Raw genomic sequence first — 19,185 nt, forward strand, 5'->3', positions numbered from 1 at the left:
TGCCCACCCCAGCAGCACAAACTGTGCCACTGCCCCAGGCCAGGGCAGGGCCTGGCTGTGCCAGTGGAACGATTTGAGCCATCGCAGCACCTCCAGCCTCCCTCCCAGGCTCCTCAGAGATGCACCAGCTCCCACCAGGGAGGGGCAGAAATCCCTCCCTGCCTGCTCAGTCTAGAGCTGGGTGAGACAAACGAGGAGCAGCAGCCAGAGAGGGCTGCAGGGTCCGGCTGGGTCTCGCAGTGTCAATAAAAACTCCCTTTACAGCCATCACAAAACAGCTGAATTTCCCCCTGCTCAGCCAGGAATGCTCCAGCAGGCCACGGACAAGCCCTAAATGCGAGTGGTTCTGGATCCTCAGGCTGGAGCCGGCCCAGGGATGGAACAGAGGAGAGTTCTGAGCCCAGCCAACCTCAGGGCTGCTGGTTTTGTGTTCACAGAAGGCAGGAGGGGCTGGAAACCACTGGTCCGGTCCTGGCCCTGCTGCTGCTGCTGGGGCAGGACTTCACCTTCACTGGGAAGGGGATGACACAGGTGGGAAAGGATGGCACAGCTCAAAAGGGGATGGCACAGCTGGAAAGGGGATGGCACAGTGGGAAAGGATGGCACAGGTGGGAAGGGATGGCACAGCTGGAAAAGGGATGACACAGCCCACCCTCATGACATTCCCAAAGTGCTGTGTGCTGCTGGGAGCTGCTGGGGTGAATTCTACTCACCCAGGGTGCCACAGGGCTTGTTCTTGTAGATGCAGATGTCGTACCTGCGAGGGAGAGAAGGCAGCGTTAAGGACGCTTCTGATTTTGGGTGTTGTCATTTCACCTGTGTGTTCACATCCAAACCACTCCAAACCAGCCCAGGGAACATTTCTGGCGTGGACAGTACCCGAGGTGAAAGGGAGGACAGCACTCACTTTGCCCAGGCTGAGATTCACTCAGGTTTTAATGACATCTCCTGTCCTTTCACTGCGGGGCAGAGCTGAGCCAGGCCAGAGGTTTGGTTTTGATGGAATGTGGTGGTAGAGCATGAGAGGGAAGGGAACAGAGCTGGGGAAGGGTCTGGAGCACCAGGAGGGGCTGAGGGAGCTGGAAAGGGGCTCAGTCTGGAGCAAAGGAGGCTCAGAGGGCCCTTCTGGCTCTGCATAAGTCCCTGCCAGGAGGGGACAGCCGGGGGGGTCGGGCTCTGCTTCCAGGGAACAGGGACAGGAGGAGAGGGAACGGCCTCAGGCTGGGCCAGGGGAGGTTTAGATCAGATTTTAGGGAAAATTTCTTCATGGAAAGGATTATCAGGCATCGGAGCAAGGTGCCCAGGGCAGTGGTGGAATCATCACTCCTGGAGACGTTAAAAACATGAGCAGATGTGGCACTTCAGGATGTGGTTTAGTGGGCAAGGGGATTCGGTCAAAGGTTGGACTTGATGATCTTGGAGGCCTTTTCCAACCTCAATGATTCCATAAATCAGCAGGGACAAGGTTATTCCAGAGCTGGAGTTCTTTGGGTTTGGGTGGGTCCAGCTCTGCTCCCCAGCACTCCCGGGAGGCACCGGGCACAGGGGGAAGAGGACAGGGCCAAGCTCTGTAAGCTCAGGCCTCTTGCAGGAAATTGTATCAATCAAACAGAGAAACACAGAATCCAGCATGGTTTGGGTTGGAAAAGACTAAAAATCATCTCATTCCACCCCCTGCTATTCCTTCCACCGTCCCAGGGTGTTCCAAGCCCCATCCAGCCTGGCCTTGGACACAGCCAGGGATGGGGCATATGAAATTCTGATTAAAAACAAAACAAAGATAAAGAAAACATTTCAGTTTGAAAACATGTTCCATTTCAAACCCCACTGTGGCTTCATGAAAACGCTCCAGTGATTTTTTTTTTTTAATCTATTTTTTTTTTTCAGTTCAGTTCTTTACTGAGAATTTTCCAAACAAATTCAATCTGGGTTGATTCAAGGTGACTCTTCCCTCTGTTCCTGGCCTTGACTTCCAGCCATTGCATGAAGGAATCCACTGTTTGCACGCTGGGTACAAGGAAAGGTGAAACAAGGAGAGCAAAAACCTCCTCCAGATGGAAACGCAGCATCCTCAAAGTGGGGAGAGGTGGCAGCTCCAAATGAGACCAGTTTGGGTTAGAGAGGGAATATTCTCATTTCCCTTCAGGGATAACATTTGGGGTTTGCAAATCTGGGCTGAGAGGGGCCAGGCTGAGAGCTGGGAATGGTGGGGTCAGCTGGGGGACAGGGGCAGCCGGGCTGGGCCACCCCAGAGCCAGGTTGGGGTGCACCAAGGATTGTGACCCCATAGCGGGTTTGGGGACACCCATGGGGTGAGGATTGTGACCTCAGAGCAGGTGTGGGACACCCATGGGGTGAGGATTGAGGATTGTGACCCCAGAGCAGGTTTGGGGACACCCATGGGGTGAGGATTGTGACCCCAGAGCAGGTTTGGGGACACCCATGGGGTGAGCATTGAGGATTGTAGCCCCAGAGTGAGTTTGGGGACACTCATGGGGTGAGGATTGAGGATTGTGACCCCAGAGCAAATTTGGGGACACACATGGGGTGAGCATTGAGGACTGTGACCTCAGAGCAGGTTTGGGGACACCCATGGGGTGAGGATTGAGGACTGTGACCTCAGAGTGGGTTTGGGGACACCAGACAGGACCCTCCAGCACCGCTCGCCCCACTGACCCCTCGGGGATGAAGGTGGGGGTGAGAAGTGGCAGCACACGAGGGGTTAAAGTGCGACACATTCCCGGGGACGGCTCCTGCCCCTTTGGCCCCTGGCACTCCCTGCAGTGCCCAAAGCTCTCCCCTCCTCTCGGCAGGAAACCGAGGAGTGCAAAACATTTGTTGCTTTGTTTTGAGCGAATGCCTTTAAAGCCTTCGGAGGCTCTGCTCTGACACGTCCCGGCAGGAGAAAAAAGCCCCGAGCTCAGCAAGATCTTATCGGGACACCGGGAATTTCTCGGGGCCGGATGCTCCGGGCGCTGTCCAGGATCAGCGAGCGGCCCCGGGCTGGATCAAACATCTGGAGGGAGGAGGAGAGCTCGGAGCCGGGGTTTGCATCCCACACGTGTGGAGGGAGGGCAGGAAAGAGCTGCAGCCCCCTCGGGAGTGGGAAAACCTGGGGCTGAGCTGTCCTTTTGTCGCTCCTCTGAGGGATCTCGCCCATGGGATGTCCCCGGCTCCTGCTGGAACTGGAGCAGGAGAGCAGCACATGGATAATGGAAACAGCTCCCACTTGGAGGCTCTGCTCTCCAGCGCTTTCATTTCCTGACTTCCTTCTGCAGGACAGGGGGCAAAGGCACAAAATAATGTTGGGTTTGGCCTCTCCCAGGATGTTTGGCCTCTGCACAAGCAGGGGTTTGTGGGCACTGGAGGGACAATCCTGGACACAGCCAGCAGCACGTGGGGAGCTCAGCACTCTCTGTGCCCTCCATCCCTCCAGCATCCTGTGGCCTGCCATTCCTTCCACTGTGCCTGTCATCCTCTCTGTGTCCTCCATCATCCATCCATCCATCATCCATCCATCATCCATCCATCATCCATCCATCCATCAATCATCCATCCATCCATCATCCATCCATCCATCCATCCATCATCCATCCATCATCCATCCATCATCCATCCATCATCCATCCATCATCCATCCATCCATCCATCCATCCATCCATCCATCCATCCATCCATCCATCCATCCATCCATCCATCCATCCATCCATCCATCCATCCATCATCCATCCATCATCCATCCATCATCCATCCATCCATCCATCATCCATCCATCATCCATCCCTGTCCATCCATCCATCCATCCATCCATCATCCATCCCTGTCCATCCATCCATCCATCCATCCATCCATCATCCATCCCTGTCCATCCATCATCCATCCATCCATCATCCATCCATCCATCATCCATCCATCATCCATCCATCCATCCATCATCCATCCATCATCCATCCATCCATCCATCATCCATCCATCCATCCATCCATCCATCCATCATCCATCCATCCATCCATCCATCCATCCATCCATCCATCCATCCATCCATCATCCATCCATCCATCCATCATCCATCATCCATCCATCCATCCATCCATCCATCATCCATCCATCCATCATCCATCCATCATCCATCCATCCATCCATCATCCATCCATCATCCATCCATCCATCATCCATCCATCATCCATCCATCCATCCATCCATCCATCATCCATCCATCCATCCATCCATCATCCATCCATCATCCATCCATCCATCATCCATCCATCATCCATCCATCATCCATCCATCCATCATCCATCCATCATCCATCCATCATCCATCCATCATCCATCCATCATCCATCCATCCATCCATCCATCCATCCATCATCCATCCATCCATCATCCATCCATCCATCCATCCATCCATCATCCATCCATCCATCCATCCATCCATCATCCATCCATCATCCATCCATCATCCATCCATCCATCATCCATCCATCCATCCATCCATCCATCATCCATCATCCATCCATCATCCATCCATCCATCCATCCTCCCACACCTCTGCTGCCCCAGGCTCGAGCCTCATCAGTTCTGATGGTTTTTTGTTGTGCATGTGGCAGCTCAGAGCCCTTCACACAGGTCTCGGGGTCTGAGCCAGCATCCAGGTCCTCTGCTGACCTCCCCAGCTGTGACAGGAGCCCAGGGACAGGACAGGGGTGTTCCAAGGAGAGAGCTCATCCCAACATGGAGAAAATGAGCTGAGCCACATCCCGAGCTGGCTGGAGCCAGTCCTGTCCTGAGATCCTGCTGGAATCCTCTTCCCCTTTCAGAGCAGAGCCTGACAGGGCTCTTCATCCCAGCAGGAAGCTCCAGGATTACAGGCTGGGCTCCCACATGTGCCCAACGTTGCCCTTTGGGGCAGAAACGCCCCGTGGCTGCAAACTGAGCTCCAAGAGCCCAGCAAAGACCCAGGGAAGACTGGAGAGTGCCAACAAACACAACTGGAGGGTGCCAATCATCTGAACTGCAATAATCTGCATCCACTGAGAGTCAGGAAGCCTTGGATGAGCCTGGGGACAGAGGCTGGGCACAGCTGCCACCCCGCAGGGGCCAGAGCTCACCTGGTGATCAGCACGGCGGTGTCGTGGTTGGCGATGCCGTTCTCCGGGATGGCGTTCCCGTTGCCGTTCCTGTTCACGATGGATTTCTGCCACTTGCAGAAGCTGTCCAGGGATTTCCCAGCGTGGTGGTTGATCTCCAGCGTGGGCTGGAATGGAAGCAATAGGAGAGTGTGTTCCCAGGAAGGCTCTGGTGGGAAGGTGCTGCCCATTCTGTGCCAGCAGAGCACTGACACCGCTCCAGACAACCCCAATTCCTCATGGAGGCCGTGGGAAAGCAAGAAAAGTGGGACTTTATGAGAACTAAAGCTCCCTAAAGTCACCTTATCATGGACAAGATCAGATTCCCAGAGGTCTCCTCAGCCCAGTCCTTCAGGGGGCATTGGGAGGATGCAGAGCAGGGGGGATTTCTGGGAGTGACATCCAGGGAGGACACAGCTCCTGAAGGGAAGTGCAGACACAGGACAGGCTCAGCAAAGCCCAGCTTACCTGATCCTCGGTGAGCAGGATCAGCCGGGTCACCAGGATATTGACAATATTGCCCAGACTCGAGTCCTGGAAAAGTTTGGCAACCTGACCTCCAAGAAACAAGAAAAGAGGAGTCTTAAAAATGAGCTCTGTGGCTGGGGGAGCTGGGCAGGGCTGGGCACTGCAGGGAATCGGGGCTGGGCTCTGAAAACAACATTTTTGGGAAGCAGGGATGGGAATGGGACTCCACACCTCCACTTGAGTAGCAGAATCCCCTAATCCACGGTCAGAGCTCGCTGTCTCAGGGCAGTGAAGCCAAAATCCCGCAGCAGCTGCTCCTTGCCCTGAGCCCAGGCGGGGCAGCCCCCACTCCTGGCATTTTGTGCAGCCCCGGGGATGGAGATTTGCTGAGGGGAGGCCACAGCATCCCTCGGGACCACAGCATCCCTCGGGATCACAGCATCCCTCGGGACCACAGCATCCCTCAGGATCACAGCATCCCTCGGGACCACAGCATCCCTCAGGATCACAGCATCCCTCGGGACCACAGCATCCCTCAGGATCACAGCATCCCTCGGGATCACAGCATCCCTCAGGATCACAGCATCCCTCAGGATCACAGCATCCCTCGGGACCACAGCATCCCTCGGGACCACAGCATCCCTCAGTATCACAGCATCCCTCAGGATCACAGCATCCCTCAGGATCACAGCATCCCTCAGGATCACAGCATCCCTCAGGACCACAGCATCCCTCAGGATCACAGCATCCCTCAGGATCACAGCATCCCTCAGGATCACAGCATCCCTCGGGACCACAGCATCCCTCAGGATCACAGCATCCCTCGGGACCACAGCATCCCTCAGGATCACAGCATCCCTCGGGACCACAGCATCCCTCGGGACCACAGCATCCCTCAGGATCACAGCATCCCTCAGGATCACAGCATCCCTCAGGACCACAGCATCCCTCAGGATCACAGCATCCCTCAGGATCACAGCATCCCTCAGGATCACAGCATCCCTCGGGACCACAGCATCCCTCAGTATCACAGCATCCCTCAGGATCACAGCATCCCTCAGGATCACAGCATCCCTCAGGATCACAGCATCCCTCAGGATCACAGCATCCCTCAGGATCACAGCATCCCTCAGGATCACAGCATCCCTCGGGACCACAGCATCCCTCAGGATCACAGCATCCCTCGGGACCACAGCATCCCTCGGGACCACAGCATCCCTCAGGATCACAGCATCCCTCAGGACCACAGCATCCCTCGGGATCCGGGAGGCCACAGCATCCCTCAGGATCACAGATCCCTCGGGATCAGGGAGGCCACAGATCCCTCGGGAATGTGCCGCGGGTGTTTCGGGTGTTTCGGAGCAGCTCGAACCGGGATTGTTTGAAAATCTGGCGTCGGCTTTAGAAATGCAAAGCATGAGAAGCGATCCTGCGGAGGACGGGACAAAGAGCCGTCACAGAGGGCCTTTCAGAGGGTTGATGGATAACTTCCAAACCCATCTCACCTCACAGGAGGATCCAGCGCGGCCAATTCAGGCTGTTCGGGCATCCAGCCTGGTACCCTGCTGCCAGCAGTGCCCCGAACCAGAACCACAGCTCGGGGGGATTTCTACAGCCCCTCTCTCTCCCTGCTCAGCCCCCAAGCGTGAGAGCTCCCTGTCCTTATGCTTTCCCATGTGTTTCTCAGCTTGCCTGGCCGCATTTGCAATGCTAATTTGAGCTGAGAGATGCTGTTCAAAGAAAGGCTTTTGTTCTCACAGCCCGGGGTCAGACAGGCCAGAGTTTACCTCTCCAGGCTCTGGGGTCCCACTGCTCAGCAGCCGCAGCCTGGCAGGATTTTTGACCCCAAAGCCTTGCTCCGAGCCTGAGGAGAAGCCACCACCAGCCTGGAGCGGTTCCAATTCCCCCCCTGCATCCCCATCCCGCTTCGTGCAGGAAAATCTCCTTTTCCCAACAGGGACTTTCGGGGTGATGAGCAGGAGTTTTCCCCCAGCCCGCCAGGGTCCTGGTGCGGGTATAACACTTACAATATTCATGATGGCCAGGATGTACTGCTCGATGTCCCTGCGGCCGTGGTAGCCCACCATCATCTTGTCAGCCACCACCAGGGTCTCCACGTAGCGCTCGGTGCTCACCGACCTCTTGAGGGGCAGCTGCCCCCGCTGGCTGTGGTTGCCCGATGGCTTCAGAGGGGAGGGTTTCAGTGTCCTCAGCCACCAGTGCCTCCCCTTCCAGGGCTTCTCGTCTGAGGAGGGAACGGGATGGTTCTGATGCCCTGGGGCAGGAGCTCCCGGCTCACAGGGGTGAGGAGAGGGGTTTGAGGGGAGGAAAGGCCGTGGAGGAGCTCTTAAGCTGCACCAGGGGAAGTTCAGGCTAGATGTCAGAAAAAAATTCCTCACGGAGTGGTTGGGCAATGGAATCGTCTGCCCAGGGAGGTGGTGGAGTCCTGGAAGTGTTTAAAAGAAGCCTGGATGTGGCTCTCAGTGCCGGGGTTTAGGGGATGAGGAGGTGTTAGGTCACAGGTTGGACTAGATAATCTTAAAAGTCTTTTCCAACCGACTTCATTCTGTGATTCTGTGATTTGTGCACCACGTGTGGACCCAGAAAATGTCCCAAAGGCAGTCCAGAGCTGTCCCCAAGCTCCTGCCAGCCCTGCTGGCACCTCCCCTGCCCTCCTGTCCCCTCCTGCCAGCAGATCTGTGCCCAGCCCAGCACAGCCCCAAACCCCTCCCGGCTGCACAGCCCTGCCCTCACCTCTGCCCAGGGTGGCTTTAGAGACCACACAGCCAGAACCTGAAAATGAAACCCTTGCAGGCCCTTTCCTCTTTCCTCTTCCTGCCAGGACCTGGCTTTAGGACTTGTCTTTTCCAGCACAGGAAGGGCTGCAGCCTGAGCAGCAGCAGCAGCTTTGTGGGACTTTGCTTCAAGTGCTGCTGGAGCACCCCGAGCCTGGGGATGTCCCCAGCAGCTCCAAATTCCCCGCCTGGAGAGCTCCACAGGACAGGGGAGGTGACTGGGAGACTCCAGCCCTGCTCCTGCCCTGCCAGCAGACCCAGCTGGATCCTTTCCCCTGCTCTGAGGCTGGATCATCACATCCAGTGAGGCTGGGAACGTGGGCAGACCCCAGGCAGCCCCAAAAGCTCCCAGCTCCGGCTCCTCCAGCGATCCAGGGGAGCTCCTGGGGGTGTTCAGGGGTGCTGGGCAGGACAGGACAGGGTGGGGGACAGGGTGGCCTTGCTGGGGCCATTGCACTGTGGTTGTTCCAAGCTCCCTTTGGCCTGTGGCTCCCACTGCACATCTCTGCTTTCCAAGAAGCAATTAGGAGAGGGCTAAATTATTTCTGGAAGCTGGGGAATGTGGCAAAGCCTCAGCAGGAGGGGAGGCTGCTGGAGCTTCACCCCGTGTGCCTCGGGGAGCTGGGCTGGGCGGAGGCCAGGGGAGCACAGGGTGGCTCCAGAGATGCTGGTGGGTCTGGGGACACTCAGAGAAGGTGACAGACTCCTCCTCTGGCCCAGTGTCACTGCTGGGGCAGTGGATGGACACCCCAATGTGACACCCGAACAGGAGCAGTCAGAGCTCTGCTCTGTTCCCACAGACTGATCCAGGAGAAGCCACCAGACCCTGCAGGGACGGCAGCTCCCCTCAGCCTCTCTGAACTGAGGGAGGGGCGTCCTCTGGGCCTAAAACATTTTGGGTAGATGGTGAAACTCTGCCTGTTCACAAGGAGCAGGGATTCCAGCCAGCTCTGGGACAGACTGAAGGAAGGGCAAGGGCCAGAGGGGCACACGGGGAGAGGCCAGGGCAGATGATTGTGGGTCCTTTTGGAGGTCAGAAGGTGCAGAAATGGGGTTGATGTGCTGTCACCATTCTCCCTAAACATCCCCCAGAGCCCCCTGTGATGGGCCAGGCCCCACATCCCACCCTGCAAGGGCCTTTTCCACCTGGTCCCCATCAGCAGCAGACTCATCCCAACACAGACAGACCTGCAGTGACCAAACCCCGAGGTCAAGGCTGTGCTGAGCACACGTGAGCTGTGATTTCCCAATACTCTGCAAACTGGCCAAATCTGGGAGGATTCTTCTGAAGAAAAACAAGAGGTGTTTTTTTCTCTTCTATTCCAAGCTCTGTTTACAGATTTTAAAGCCCTGCTGTGAGGAGGAGAGGATGGGAGCTTCCCAAAGCCCAGGCCACCAGAAATGGGTAAAAGCAAACACAGAAAAATCCCAAATTCAGGAGATAAGTTTGGTTCTTTGCCACGTGGAGCAGAGTGGACCTGTTGTGGCAGGATTTTCCCAGCCTGTTTGGGGCTGGATTGAGGAGGAGGTGGCGGGGGCACCTACCCAGCACTCCGCAGGCCGCGTCCATGTGAGGGTACTGCAGGGACGAGCGCTTGTACACGACGTGGGGGCTGCCCTTGCCCTCACCCCCCGTGCTGACGTTGGCTCCAGGGCTCAGGGGCTCGATGAAATATTCCTCCTCATCCGCCACGATCACCCCGTGCTGCAGGAGGGAACAGAGGGGAGGCAGTGACCGAGGTGCTCTGAGAACTGGGGGACGTTCTGATGGTGGCTCGTGGGGAGGTTTTGGCTGATTATCCCCGAATTTCTGGGGTCTGACAAAAGCTGTGGAGGAATCCTGCACAAACACTGAACTACAGGAACCCACGGAGCAGAGGAAAGCCAGCCAGATGGTGGTGGATGCCTTGGGACATCTGTGTTCACTAAAGTCCTCTGGAAATCACAGCTTGCCTTGCTGAGTTATGAATGAGTTGTTTCCTATTCCACCCACTCGGTGTCAGTGGGATCCCTGTGGGATCCCAAAAACCCCTTCAGACACAGCAGCACTCAGCTCTGAGCTTGGCCACCCCAAAAAACCTTCCCAAGCAGCTCAGGGCCATCCCCAGCAGCCGGGAACTCGGGGCTGGCTGCAGAGAGGGGTAAATACCCAGAGGCTTTGGGAAACTCCCCAAATGTTTAAAATCTGAAGGCTGATTAAGCAGAGGCCACCAGCAGAGCCAAACCCCTTCTCTGGAGCCTGGATGGGGCATCCCAGCCCCTTGTGCACCTCGGATTGGCCATTCAGTGAGATCATCTCGGGTTTGCACCCTTGTTTGTTTTAGTTTGTTATTCTTTGGCTGAGTCTCAGGCTTTGCTGTCTGAGTGGATCCTCCTGTGGGACAGCGACAGCCAGGAGGAGCAGATCCCAGTGGGGTGATCACCAAACCCACCACGCACTTGAGGGTCCCTCCTCTCCACCCTCACAGCAACATTCCCTCTGCCCAAAAGGTCTGAGCAGCACCACGAGTTTCTGGGAGCCCAACAGGAGCTCCATCACAATTCCTGGCACAGAGCTTCTCCAAGGAATGTGGTGTCCCATCACCAACAAGCGAGCGAGGCACAGAAATGTGCCTGACATGGCTCAAACACGATCCCAAAAGCCCAGGAGTGAAAATTGCCAGCTGTCATTCCTGTCCTGCCACCAGCGGTGTCCCTCAGATGTGACAGCGCTCTTCCAGCTCCCTCTGTGCCCGAGGGACAGGAGCCACCTCTGCCAGGATGAGGAGTAGGAATTCTGTCCCTGTGGAACATCCCGAGGCCCCTCCATGGAAGAACCAGCTGGCCCAGCTGCTCTGGGGGTGTGGGTGGGGAGAGCCTCCCCGGGGGGACAGGTGGGGCTGTCCCTGTCCCCTCCCGGTGTGGAGCTCAATCGGGGCAGTGTGTGAGCGGTGAATCCCCAGCCCTGAGTGCCGGGGGATTTCCTCCTGCCCCGGGCTCTGCTGCTCTTGGCTCGGCTCCACCTCCTCAAACACAAGCGAGGTACTGTGAGGTTACCCTGGCCGGGCTCCTGCGGGGAGCTGAGTGCCAGCAGAGCCAGCTGGGAAAGATGGGAAGGATGGAAAGGCTGGGAAGGATGGGAAGGATGTGATGGATGGGAAGGATGGGAAGGATGTGATGGATGGGAAGGATGTGATGGATGTGATGGATGGGAAGGATGTGATGGATGTGATGGATGGGAAGGATGGGAAGGATGGGAAGGATGTGATGGATGTGATGGGTGGGAAGGATGTGATGGATGTGATGGATGGGAAGGATGGGAAGGATGGGAAGGATGGGAAGGATGTGATGGATGGGAATGATGTGATGGATGTGATGGATGGGAAGGATGGGAAGGATGGGAAGGATGGGAAGGATGTGATGGATGGGAAGGATGGGAAGGATGGGAAGGATGGAAAGGCTGCTGGCTTTGCAGGATGGGGGGAAGGAGGTCACCCCCAGCCCGGGCACCTGGGGGAGAGCGTGTCCTGCCCCAAATCCATCCCGCTGCAGAAGGGATGTTCTCACCCCAGCCTCTGCAGAGGCTCCACGCCTGCCTGGCACCTTCCAGCAGCGAGGCTTGGATGTCACAGGAGACTGGAAATTGTCCCATGGCTGACCCCAGGGGCTGAGCTCTGGGGGCAGGGCGCTGGACGTCACACTGGGCTGGTAAAGGGGGCGGTGAGAGGTCCTGGGAGAGCTCTGTGGTTTGTGGGGGAGCTGGACTGGATATCCTGTGTATGATTCACTCAGGTCAGCTGCAGAGCAAGGAGGATTTGCACTGTCAGCTCACAGCACACTTGGGAAAGGCACAGCCACGGCCTGGGGCCGGCTCTCGCAGCTCCTGGAGGTCTGACAGCGGGGCCTTCTGGCTCCATCCCTCCTCATCTGGGTCCCTCCAGGCACTCCTGCTCATGCTGGGCTCAGGGGGCTCCCCAGGAAAGCTGCCTCTGGATCCCTGGAAGTGTCCAAGGCCATGTTGGACAGGGTTTGGAGCAACGTGGGAGAGAAGAAGGTGTCCCTGCCCTTGTCAGGGGGCGGAATGAGATGAATTTTAAGGTCCATCCCAACCCAAACCATTCTGGGATTCTCTGATGAAGACCTGGCCTTTTGGCTGTTCCTCTGACACAAGAGGGAAAAGAAAGGCACTTCTCTGCTCATTGTTTTCTCCTGGCTGTGATTTTTTGATGGTTGGACATGATGGATCCTTGGGATTTCTCGCAGCTCAAGGGATGAAACGCAGGCATTCCAGCAGGGATTCCAGCTCCTGGCTGAGGCAAAGCTGCCTGGGCTGCTCCCTGGAGCCTTCCAGCTGCTTGGCCCTTCTGGTAGCTCAAGGTGTGGAATGTTTTTGAAAATGGACCATGTCACCCTTTGCTTCCAGCAAAGGCCATGAGGTGGGACTGGGGCTGTCCTGTGCAGGACCAGGATGGACTTTGATATCTCTGTGGGTCCTTTCCAGCTCAGGATATTCCATGATTCTGTGACTCTGGGAACTGGGAGACTTTCCCCTGGCTGAGCCTGAAGCCCAGCAGGGTGTGGGGGATGAGAGGGGTGAGCCTTGCACCCTGCCTGCCCTCGGGCCAGGGTGACAGTGCCTGTGGCTGGGAAGAGGAGTCAGTGGGAGTGTCTGGAACATCCAGGTGTTGGGAAGAGGAGTCAGTGGGAGTGTCTGGAACATCCAGGTGTTGGGAAGAGGAGTCAGTGGGAGTGTCTGGAACATCCAGGTGTTGGGAAGAGGAGTCAGTGGGAGTGTCTGGAACATCCAGGTGTTGGGAAGAGGAGTCAGTGGGAGAGTGTCCCGGTACTGGCATCCAAAGCTGATGTGCTGTGGGAGCTGTGCTGGGGATGTTCAAAATGCTTCAAAACCAAACCTTGCAGGCATGGGAATTCCTGAGGGATGTGGGAGCTGGAGGACAGGAGGGTGGCCTGGAGCTCATTGCTGTGTTCACAATCTTCCCTTTCCCTCCTCCTCGTGCTCAGCTCACCCCGTAACCATCCCAGGTCCCTTTTGTGCCCAGTGCAGTATCACCTGCAAAGGTGGGGCAGTGCAGTGCCCCCCCAGCAGGAACCTGCCCCTGGGGACCCTCTTCTGTCCCTTCCAGGATGGGTGACGCCCTCCTGGAGCAGAGCCTGCTGGGGATGAGGGGTGGCACGAGTGGATCAGCGGTTAGCGGCCACCCAGAGCGCTCAAAACATCTCCCATGGCAAGTCCAGCCCCCTCTCTAGCAGCTACAAACATTCCAGCCTCCTCTTGCCTGAATCCCCAACCCCGTTGTCCTCACTGACCCCAAAGCCCTCCTCCCCCATCCTCGCTGTGTCACAGCCCTGGAGGGCAGAAGGACGGAGTTCAGGAGAGGAGAGCTCCTTGGATGACCCCCCCGTCCCTCTCTGTGCCTGGCTGCATTTTCCTCCAGGCAGCCCTTGGTGCCTCTCCAGAGCTAAACACGGCCTGGGGATGGAATTCTCCCAGTTCCAAGCGCTTGCCCCGAGGAGTGGGAGGGCAGGGGGATGCCAGATTCCTCCGGAGCCAGCAGCACCCAGCTCACCCTTTGTGAGCACCACAAAATCCGGAGCAGAGTTCCCGTGTCGGAACAAAGGGCTCGGGAACCAGGAGTTTGTGCAGCTCAGATTGTTGGCTGTGAGCTGGAAACTTGAGACTCTGATATAATGAGTCAGATTCTCATTTCTGTTAATAACCCACAGCACTGTTCTGGCAGGGTCACCCAGCAGTAAATCAAATGGGAATTCATTCCCTTTTGGAAGCTCTTCCACGCTGCCAGAATGCTGCAAGGAGCAGAAATATGAACCTGGCCTAGAGAGCCTTTTTCTACCCCTCCAAGGGAGCCATCAGCCTTGGGATCCACTCATGGGATATGTTTGCTCCATCCCTCCATCTGGCAGATCAGAAAATGTGCTGTGTGAGCCAGAAATATCACACAATCACAGAAAAATAGGGATGGAAATCCTCAGCCTATTCCCAGGGCTGGGAGAGCCAATGAATCATACCTGGAGGGGTTCTGAGAGCCTTTTGTCTGGCCTGCTCCTAAAGATCTCCCCAGATCTCTCCCTCTCCAAGCAACCTAGTCCAGAGCTCAGCTGTTCTTACACTGATGTCCACCACTAAGGTCCCTTGCTGATATTTAGGACTGGGATGTTCAGTTTGAGCTGCCAGGACTTGGAAAATCAACCATTCCCACCCTCCTTCCTGCAGCCTTGCTGGTTTTGAGGAAATGCCACCCTGCGCCCTTCTTGATGTTCCCTTTTTCATATTGAAAAACTGATTATTTCAGGTCTTTTCCCCTCACAAGTGACATTTTTTTAGCTCCTGAATAATGGACAGAAGCATCTGGGATCCCCAGGAGTGCATCTGCAGTTGGAAGGATCTGGATGCACTCGTGACATTCCAGCAGCGCTGTGAAATCCCTGCGCTCCCGCGCTTCTTCCTCACCAGCACACGCAAAACATTCTTTGCTGTTGGAAGAACTCGGTGAGAGCCAGGTCTGGGTATCCAGGATAATCCCATTCCAATCAAAATCAATGGGAAAATGCCCAGAAACTGGACTGGAAGTGACACACAGATCAGGATGTGACCAGGGATGACCGCACCCTCCGCAGATCGTGATGGATTCCAGCGTGGAATATCCCCGCTCACAACCAACCCCAAGCTTTTCCCACCACGTGGATCCACCTGCTGGAGGATCAAAGCTGTTGGCACCACCCCTGGCCAGCCAAACCAGACTCACCAGCCCGTTGCAGTTGCTGATGGCCACCTTGGAGCTGAGGTACTGGTCCTGCAGGTGGCCGGCGTAGTGGCAGTCCTCGTGGAAGTCGTGCTGCCAGTCCATGCCATCCCGCTTCCAGTACTCCACGGTGAAGTGCTCGGCCAGCAGGTTGGAGTGCAGGGTCAGGTTGAGCAGGAACTGGGTGTGGTGGGCAGAGACTTTGTAGAAGACCTGCTGCTCCGAGGGCTCGTAGGGCAGGGAGCGCCGGGGCCGCGGCTTCAGCTGCCGGCGCATGTCGAAGGTGAGGAACTCCCCGTTCTGGTCCACTTGGATGGGGAAGGCGATCTCATAGTGATCCAAGCTGGAGAGGAATTCCTCTGGGGAGGGAAGGACACGCATGGGAATGGCACACGTGGGAATGGCAGCCTGCAGAGGGAGCAGGACAATGCCAGCCCGAGCACAGCCACAGCCAGCGCAGGTCAGCGGCCAAGAACTGGAATCCCAAGGCTCTGCCCAGCCTGTGGGAGCCTTGGGAAGTTCCCCAAACTTCCCCAAACACTGCAGCCTGCAGAGCCTTGGAATGCTGCTTCTTCCTCTGCTGGTGATGGGGAGGAACAGCCTGGCCCAAAGGGCCCTTCAGGACACCCTGATTGTGGCTCTGGACCTGGAGTATCCCAAATCCCTTCATCTCCACCGGGCAGAGGGAATCCAAGTACTGCAGAGTCCAGCTTTGAGCTTTGGAGGGTTATTTTAACCCGGATCCTTCCAGGAACAGACCCAGCAATAAGGAGTGTTCAAAAGGAGGCAGAAGGAGCTTGGGGTGACAATGGCTCAGGAGAAAACTCTCCCTGAGTTCCTCAGGACCTCTGCAGCTGCCACAGGGAGCTGCTGGCTTTGAGAACACAAAACAACAGCACCACCCCAACCTCCCCAGTCAGGGCTGCAGGGACACAGAGTCCTTGAAATGCCAATCTTGGTATCAAAATAAGACAGGGCAACCAGAACTCCTCCAGTGGTGCTGAAAATGAGCAGGAGGAGAAGTCAGACATCCCAACTCCCCAGCCAGGTCCCTGTCTGATCCCTCTTTCCCAGCTCCCTGGACTGGTTTTTATCACCTCAGCCTGGCTTAGCAGGTCCTCCTGGGGTCCTTGAGCTGGGCCTGTGTGGTGCCAGCCAGGCTGTGCTGTGACAAGGCCACTGTCCCCAGCCCCTGTCCTCGCACAGCAACGCAGCTCTGCAGGCTGTCAAACAAACTGGCACCCTGCAACCCGGGCAAAACCTCCTCCCTTCCAAAGGAAAACGTGCCAGGGACTGGAAGATGGGATCTGAGCAGGGATCTGGCTCTGTCTGACAGCCCCAGAGGCTTGGGCTGAGGATGGGGAATATCCGTGTGCTGGACCAGGACAGCTCCTCCTCACTGAGTGTCCTCCTGAACCGCTCGTGCCTGGAGGGTTTGAGCCTCCTGAGCCCTCATGGGAAGGGATTTTCCCTCTGTTCCCTCTGGAAAAGTTTTCCTTTCTGCATCCCCTTTGTCGCTGTTTCCTAAGCCAACAGGAGGGGCCTGGCTGCTTTGGGGTGCTCAGGGTGGCTGAATTTTGCCTGGCTCCACAACCTCCTCCTTCAGAGCTCCAAACTGCACCCTCACCACGGGGCAGCACCGGGAAATTTCCTTTTCCTGCTTCCCAGAGTGGTTTCCTTGGCCACCAGCAACGGGACAGCCCTTCCCTAAACCCTCTGGGATTAGGGGTGAGCTCCCGTCCTTCCCGACCACAGACACTGCTGGCACCTCTGCCAGAATTAATTATAAGGTTTGTAACTTCCCGTGCTCCAGCTTTTCCTGTGTCCCAGCAGGTCCCTGTGATGGGGCTGGGCAAACAAGGGTGACTTTTTGCACTTAGAAATGACTTCAGGCTTGGAAATACTTTCTGTCGGAAGTGTTTTGTTTTCATTTTTGCCTCTTTGCTGTCCATGTGGGCTTGGAAAAAGTGAATCAGAGGGTGGTTTGTGCTCGCTGTGGCTGCAAAGCACCTGGGACTCTGGGCTGGAGACTCTGATCCTGACCTGGAAGACACTTCCAGGAGGAAAAACCTGTCCAGAGCCTGAGGCTGAGGTGGTGTGTGAGAAGCTGGTGGTGTTGGGGGCTGGACACTGCCAGGGATCTCCTCAGGGATGTCACTCTGGACACCGAGGCACGGGGAGAGCCCAGGAGCAGGGCTGTGCACCACAGGAACGGATTGGAAAGTGATGCTTTAGAGGGGGAATGCCTCAAATGGAAAAAATAATCATGGAATGGAATCATGGAATGGTTTGGGTTGGAAGGGACCTTAAAGCCCATCCAGTCCCATCCAGGGACACCTTCACTACCTCAGGGTGCTTCAAACCCTGTCCAGCCTGACCCTGGACACTTCCAGGGATCCAGGGGCAGCCACAGCTCCTCTGGGAATTCCCTTCACCCTCACAGGGAAGAATTCCTCCCCAATATTCCACCTCCATCTGACATTCCCGGTATCCAACGCCACCCATGTGACAGCTCAGAACACACGAGTCACTGTCCTTGTCCAGTGTCACAGCTGCCTCCTCTGTCCCGTGGTGAAAAGGGTTAGCTCAGCCTGAGAGATTTGGATCTCTCCCTCCCCTAACCCTGTGTCATCCTCCCAACATCACACACATTCCCAATCCCTGCATTTCCTCTCCCCTGCCTTGCTCCTGCTCCCCATATTCCAGCCCACAGCCTCTCCCTCCTGTGCCCTCTGTCCCTCTGAGCAGCCCTGGCTGTGCCCTGCAGGCTCTGAGCCTTTCCCCAGGGACAGGACAGGACACCCCCGAGGGGCACAGGGGGACAGCAAAGGGGAAAGCTGGCAGGGTGGAGGGGTGGGCTGGGGGGAGGCACCTCGTGGGGTCCCTTTTCTGGTGGAGATGGAGCAGGGATGGCCCAGGAAGGGAAAGGGCACAGGGGGGGCTGAGCAGGAAGGAGAGAGAGGAGGGGAGATGGGGGAGGGAGGGTTTTGTTCTTCCTTCACGAGTTCCTTCAAGCACAGAGAGGAAGCAGATGTTTGCTGCGGTGCTGTTGGCAAAGGGGAGCCCCAGCTGCAGCCCAGCCACGATTCCCAAGGGATGGCTGTGGAGGATGCTCTGGAATCCCGTGGTTCAGGCTGCCCTGGCACTGTGGCAGCCTCACTTCACCCTCCAAGGGCCCTTTTTACACCTCTGGGAACAGCGGGATGAGCCCCACTGAGTGTTCTGTAAAATGGGAATGTCTGATCTGGCCCCACAATTAAAGCTCCTGGCAGGAATTCCCTTTGCATTAAAAGCCATCCAGCACTGTGAGCATGAGCTGAATCCTCTCACAACTCCCAGAATCCTGGGATGGTTTCAGTGGGAAGGGACCTTAAAGCCCATCCAGCGCCACCCCTGCCATGGCAGGGACACCTTCCACCATCCCAGGCTGCTCCAAGCCCCGTCCAGCCTGGCCTTGGGCACTGCCAGGGATCCAGGGGCAGCCACAGCTGCTCTGGGAGTTGTTCCAACCATTCCAGCTGTTCCCTGGGCTGTTACAAACTGCACCCTGAGTGTCCAGGCCACATCTGAACTTCTCTGCTGCCTTGGGGAGCCCTTCAGTGCCAGGCTGCTCCTCCCCATGAAGATTAAAATTAGAGCTCGTGGCTGATACCTTAATCTTTCTCCTACATAAACCAAATACCCTGATCTGGAGTGGGGCACGTGGGGCACGAGGGCTCTGCTCCAGAGCTGCCTGCAGTGAGTGCCTGGGGCCAGGGGCTGGTGATAACCCTGCCCTTCACCCTGCAGCTGCTCCAGGAGATAACAGAGCCTCACCCTCTCCAAGGGGTGTTGTGGGGATTAGGAACTGTCTCAGCAGCCTGGTGAGGTGTTGGGTGACAGCCTGACACCAAAAACAGAGCTCTGACAGCACGAGGGGCCCCTGGGGCAGCAGGGACTGGGCAGGGGACAAGGACTGGGCAGGGGACAGGGACTGGGCAGGGGACAAGGACTGGGCAGGGGACAAGCTGCAGTCCTGGCGTGGTGCTCCCAA

At 56.7% G+C, this 19,185-nt stretch overlaps 1 protein-coding gene across 2 annotated transcripts in view; it reads right to left on the minus strand.

Annotated features, from left to right (window-relative positions):
- The window catches only part of ADAMTS10 (ADAM metallopeptidase with thrombospondin type 1 motif 10), a 63,310-nt gene that overhangs the window by 29,370 nt on the left and 14,755 nt on the right, over positions 1–19,185 (minus strand). For both annotated transcript variants that reach the window (XM_005531252.3, XM_088067736.1), the window contains 6 exons: positions 15,156–15,511; positions 9,937–10,096; positions 7,624–7,841; positions 5,597–5,680; positions 5,111–5,256; positions 714–757 (listed from right to left, as the gene is read on the minus strand). In XM_005531252.3, coding sequence (XP_005531309.2) covers positions 714–757; positions 5,111–5,256; positions 5,597–5,680; positions 7,624–7,841; positions 9,937–10,096; positions 15,156–15,511 — 1,008 coding nt within the window. The remainder of the gene's footprint in view (positions 1–713; positions 758–5,110; positions 5,257–5,596; positions 5,681–7,623; positions 7,842–9,936; positions 10,097–15,155; positions 15,512–19,185) is intronic.

The sequence above is a fragment of the Pseudopodoces humilis genome, chromosome 28 (genome assembly GCF_049639895.1).
Source record: "Pseudopodoces humilis isolate 2021_Gansu_Grassland_sample_001 chromosome 28, ASM4963989v1, whole genome shotgun sequence".
NCBI lineage: Eukaryota > Metazoa > Chordata > Aves > Passeriformes > Paridae > Pseudopodoces > Pseudopodoces humilis.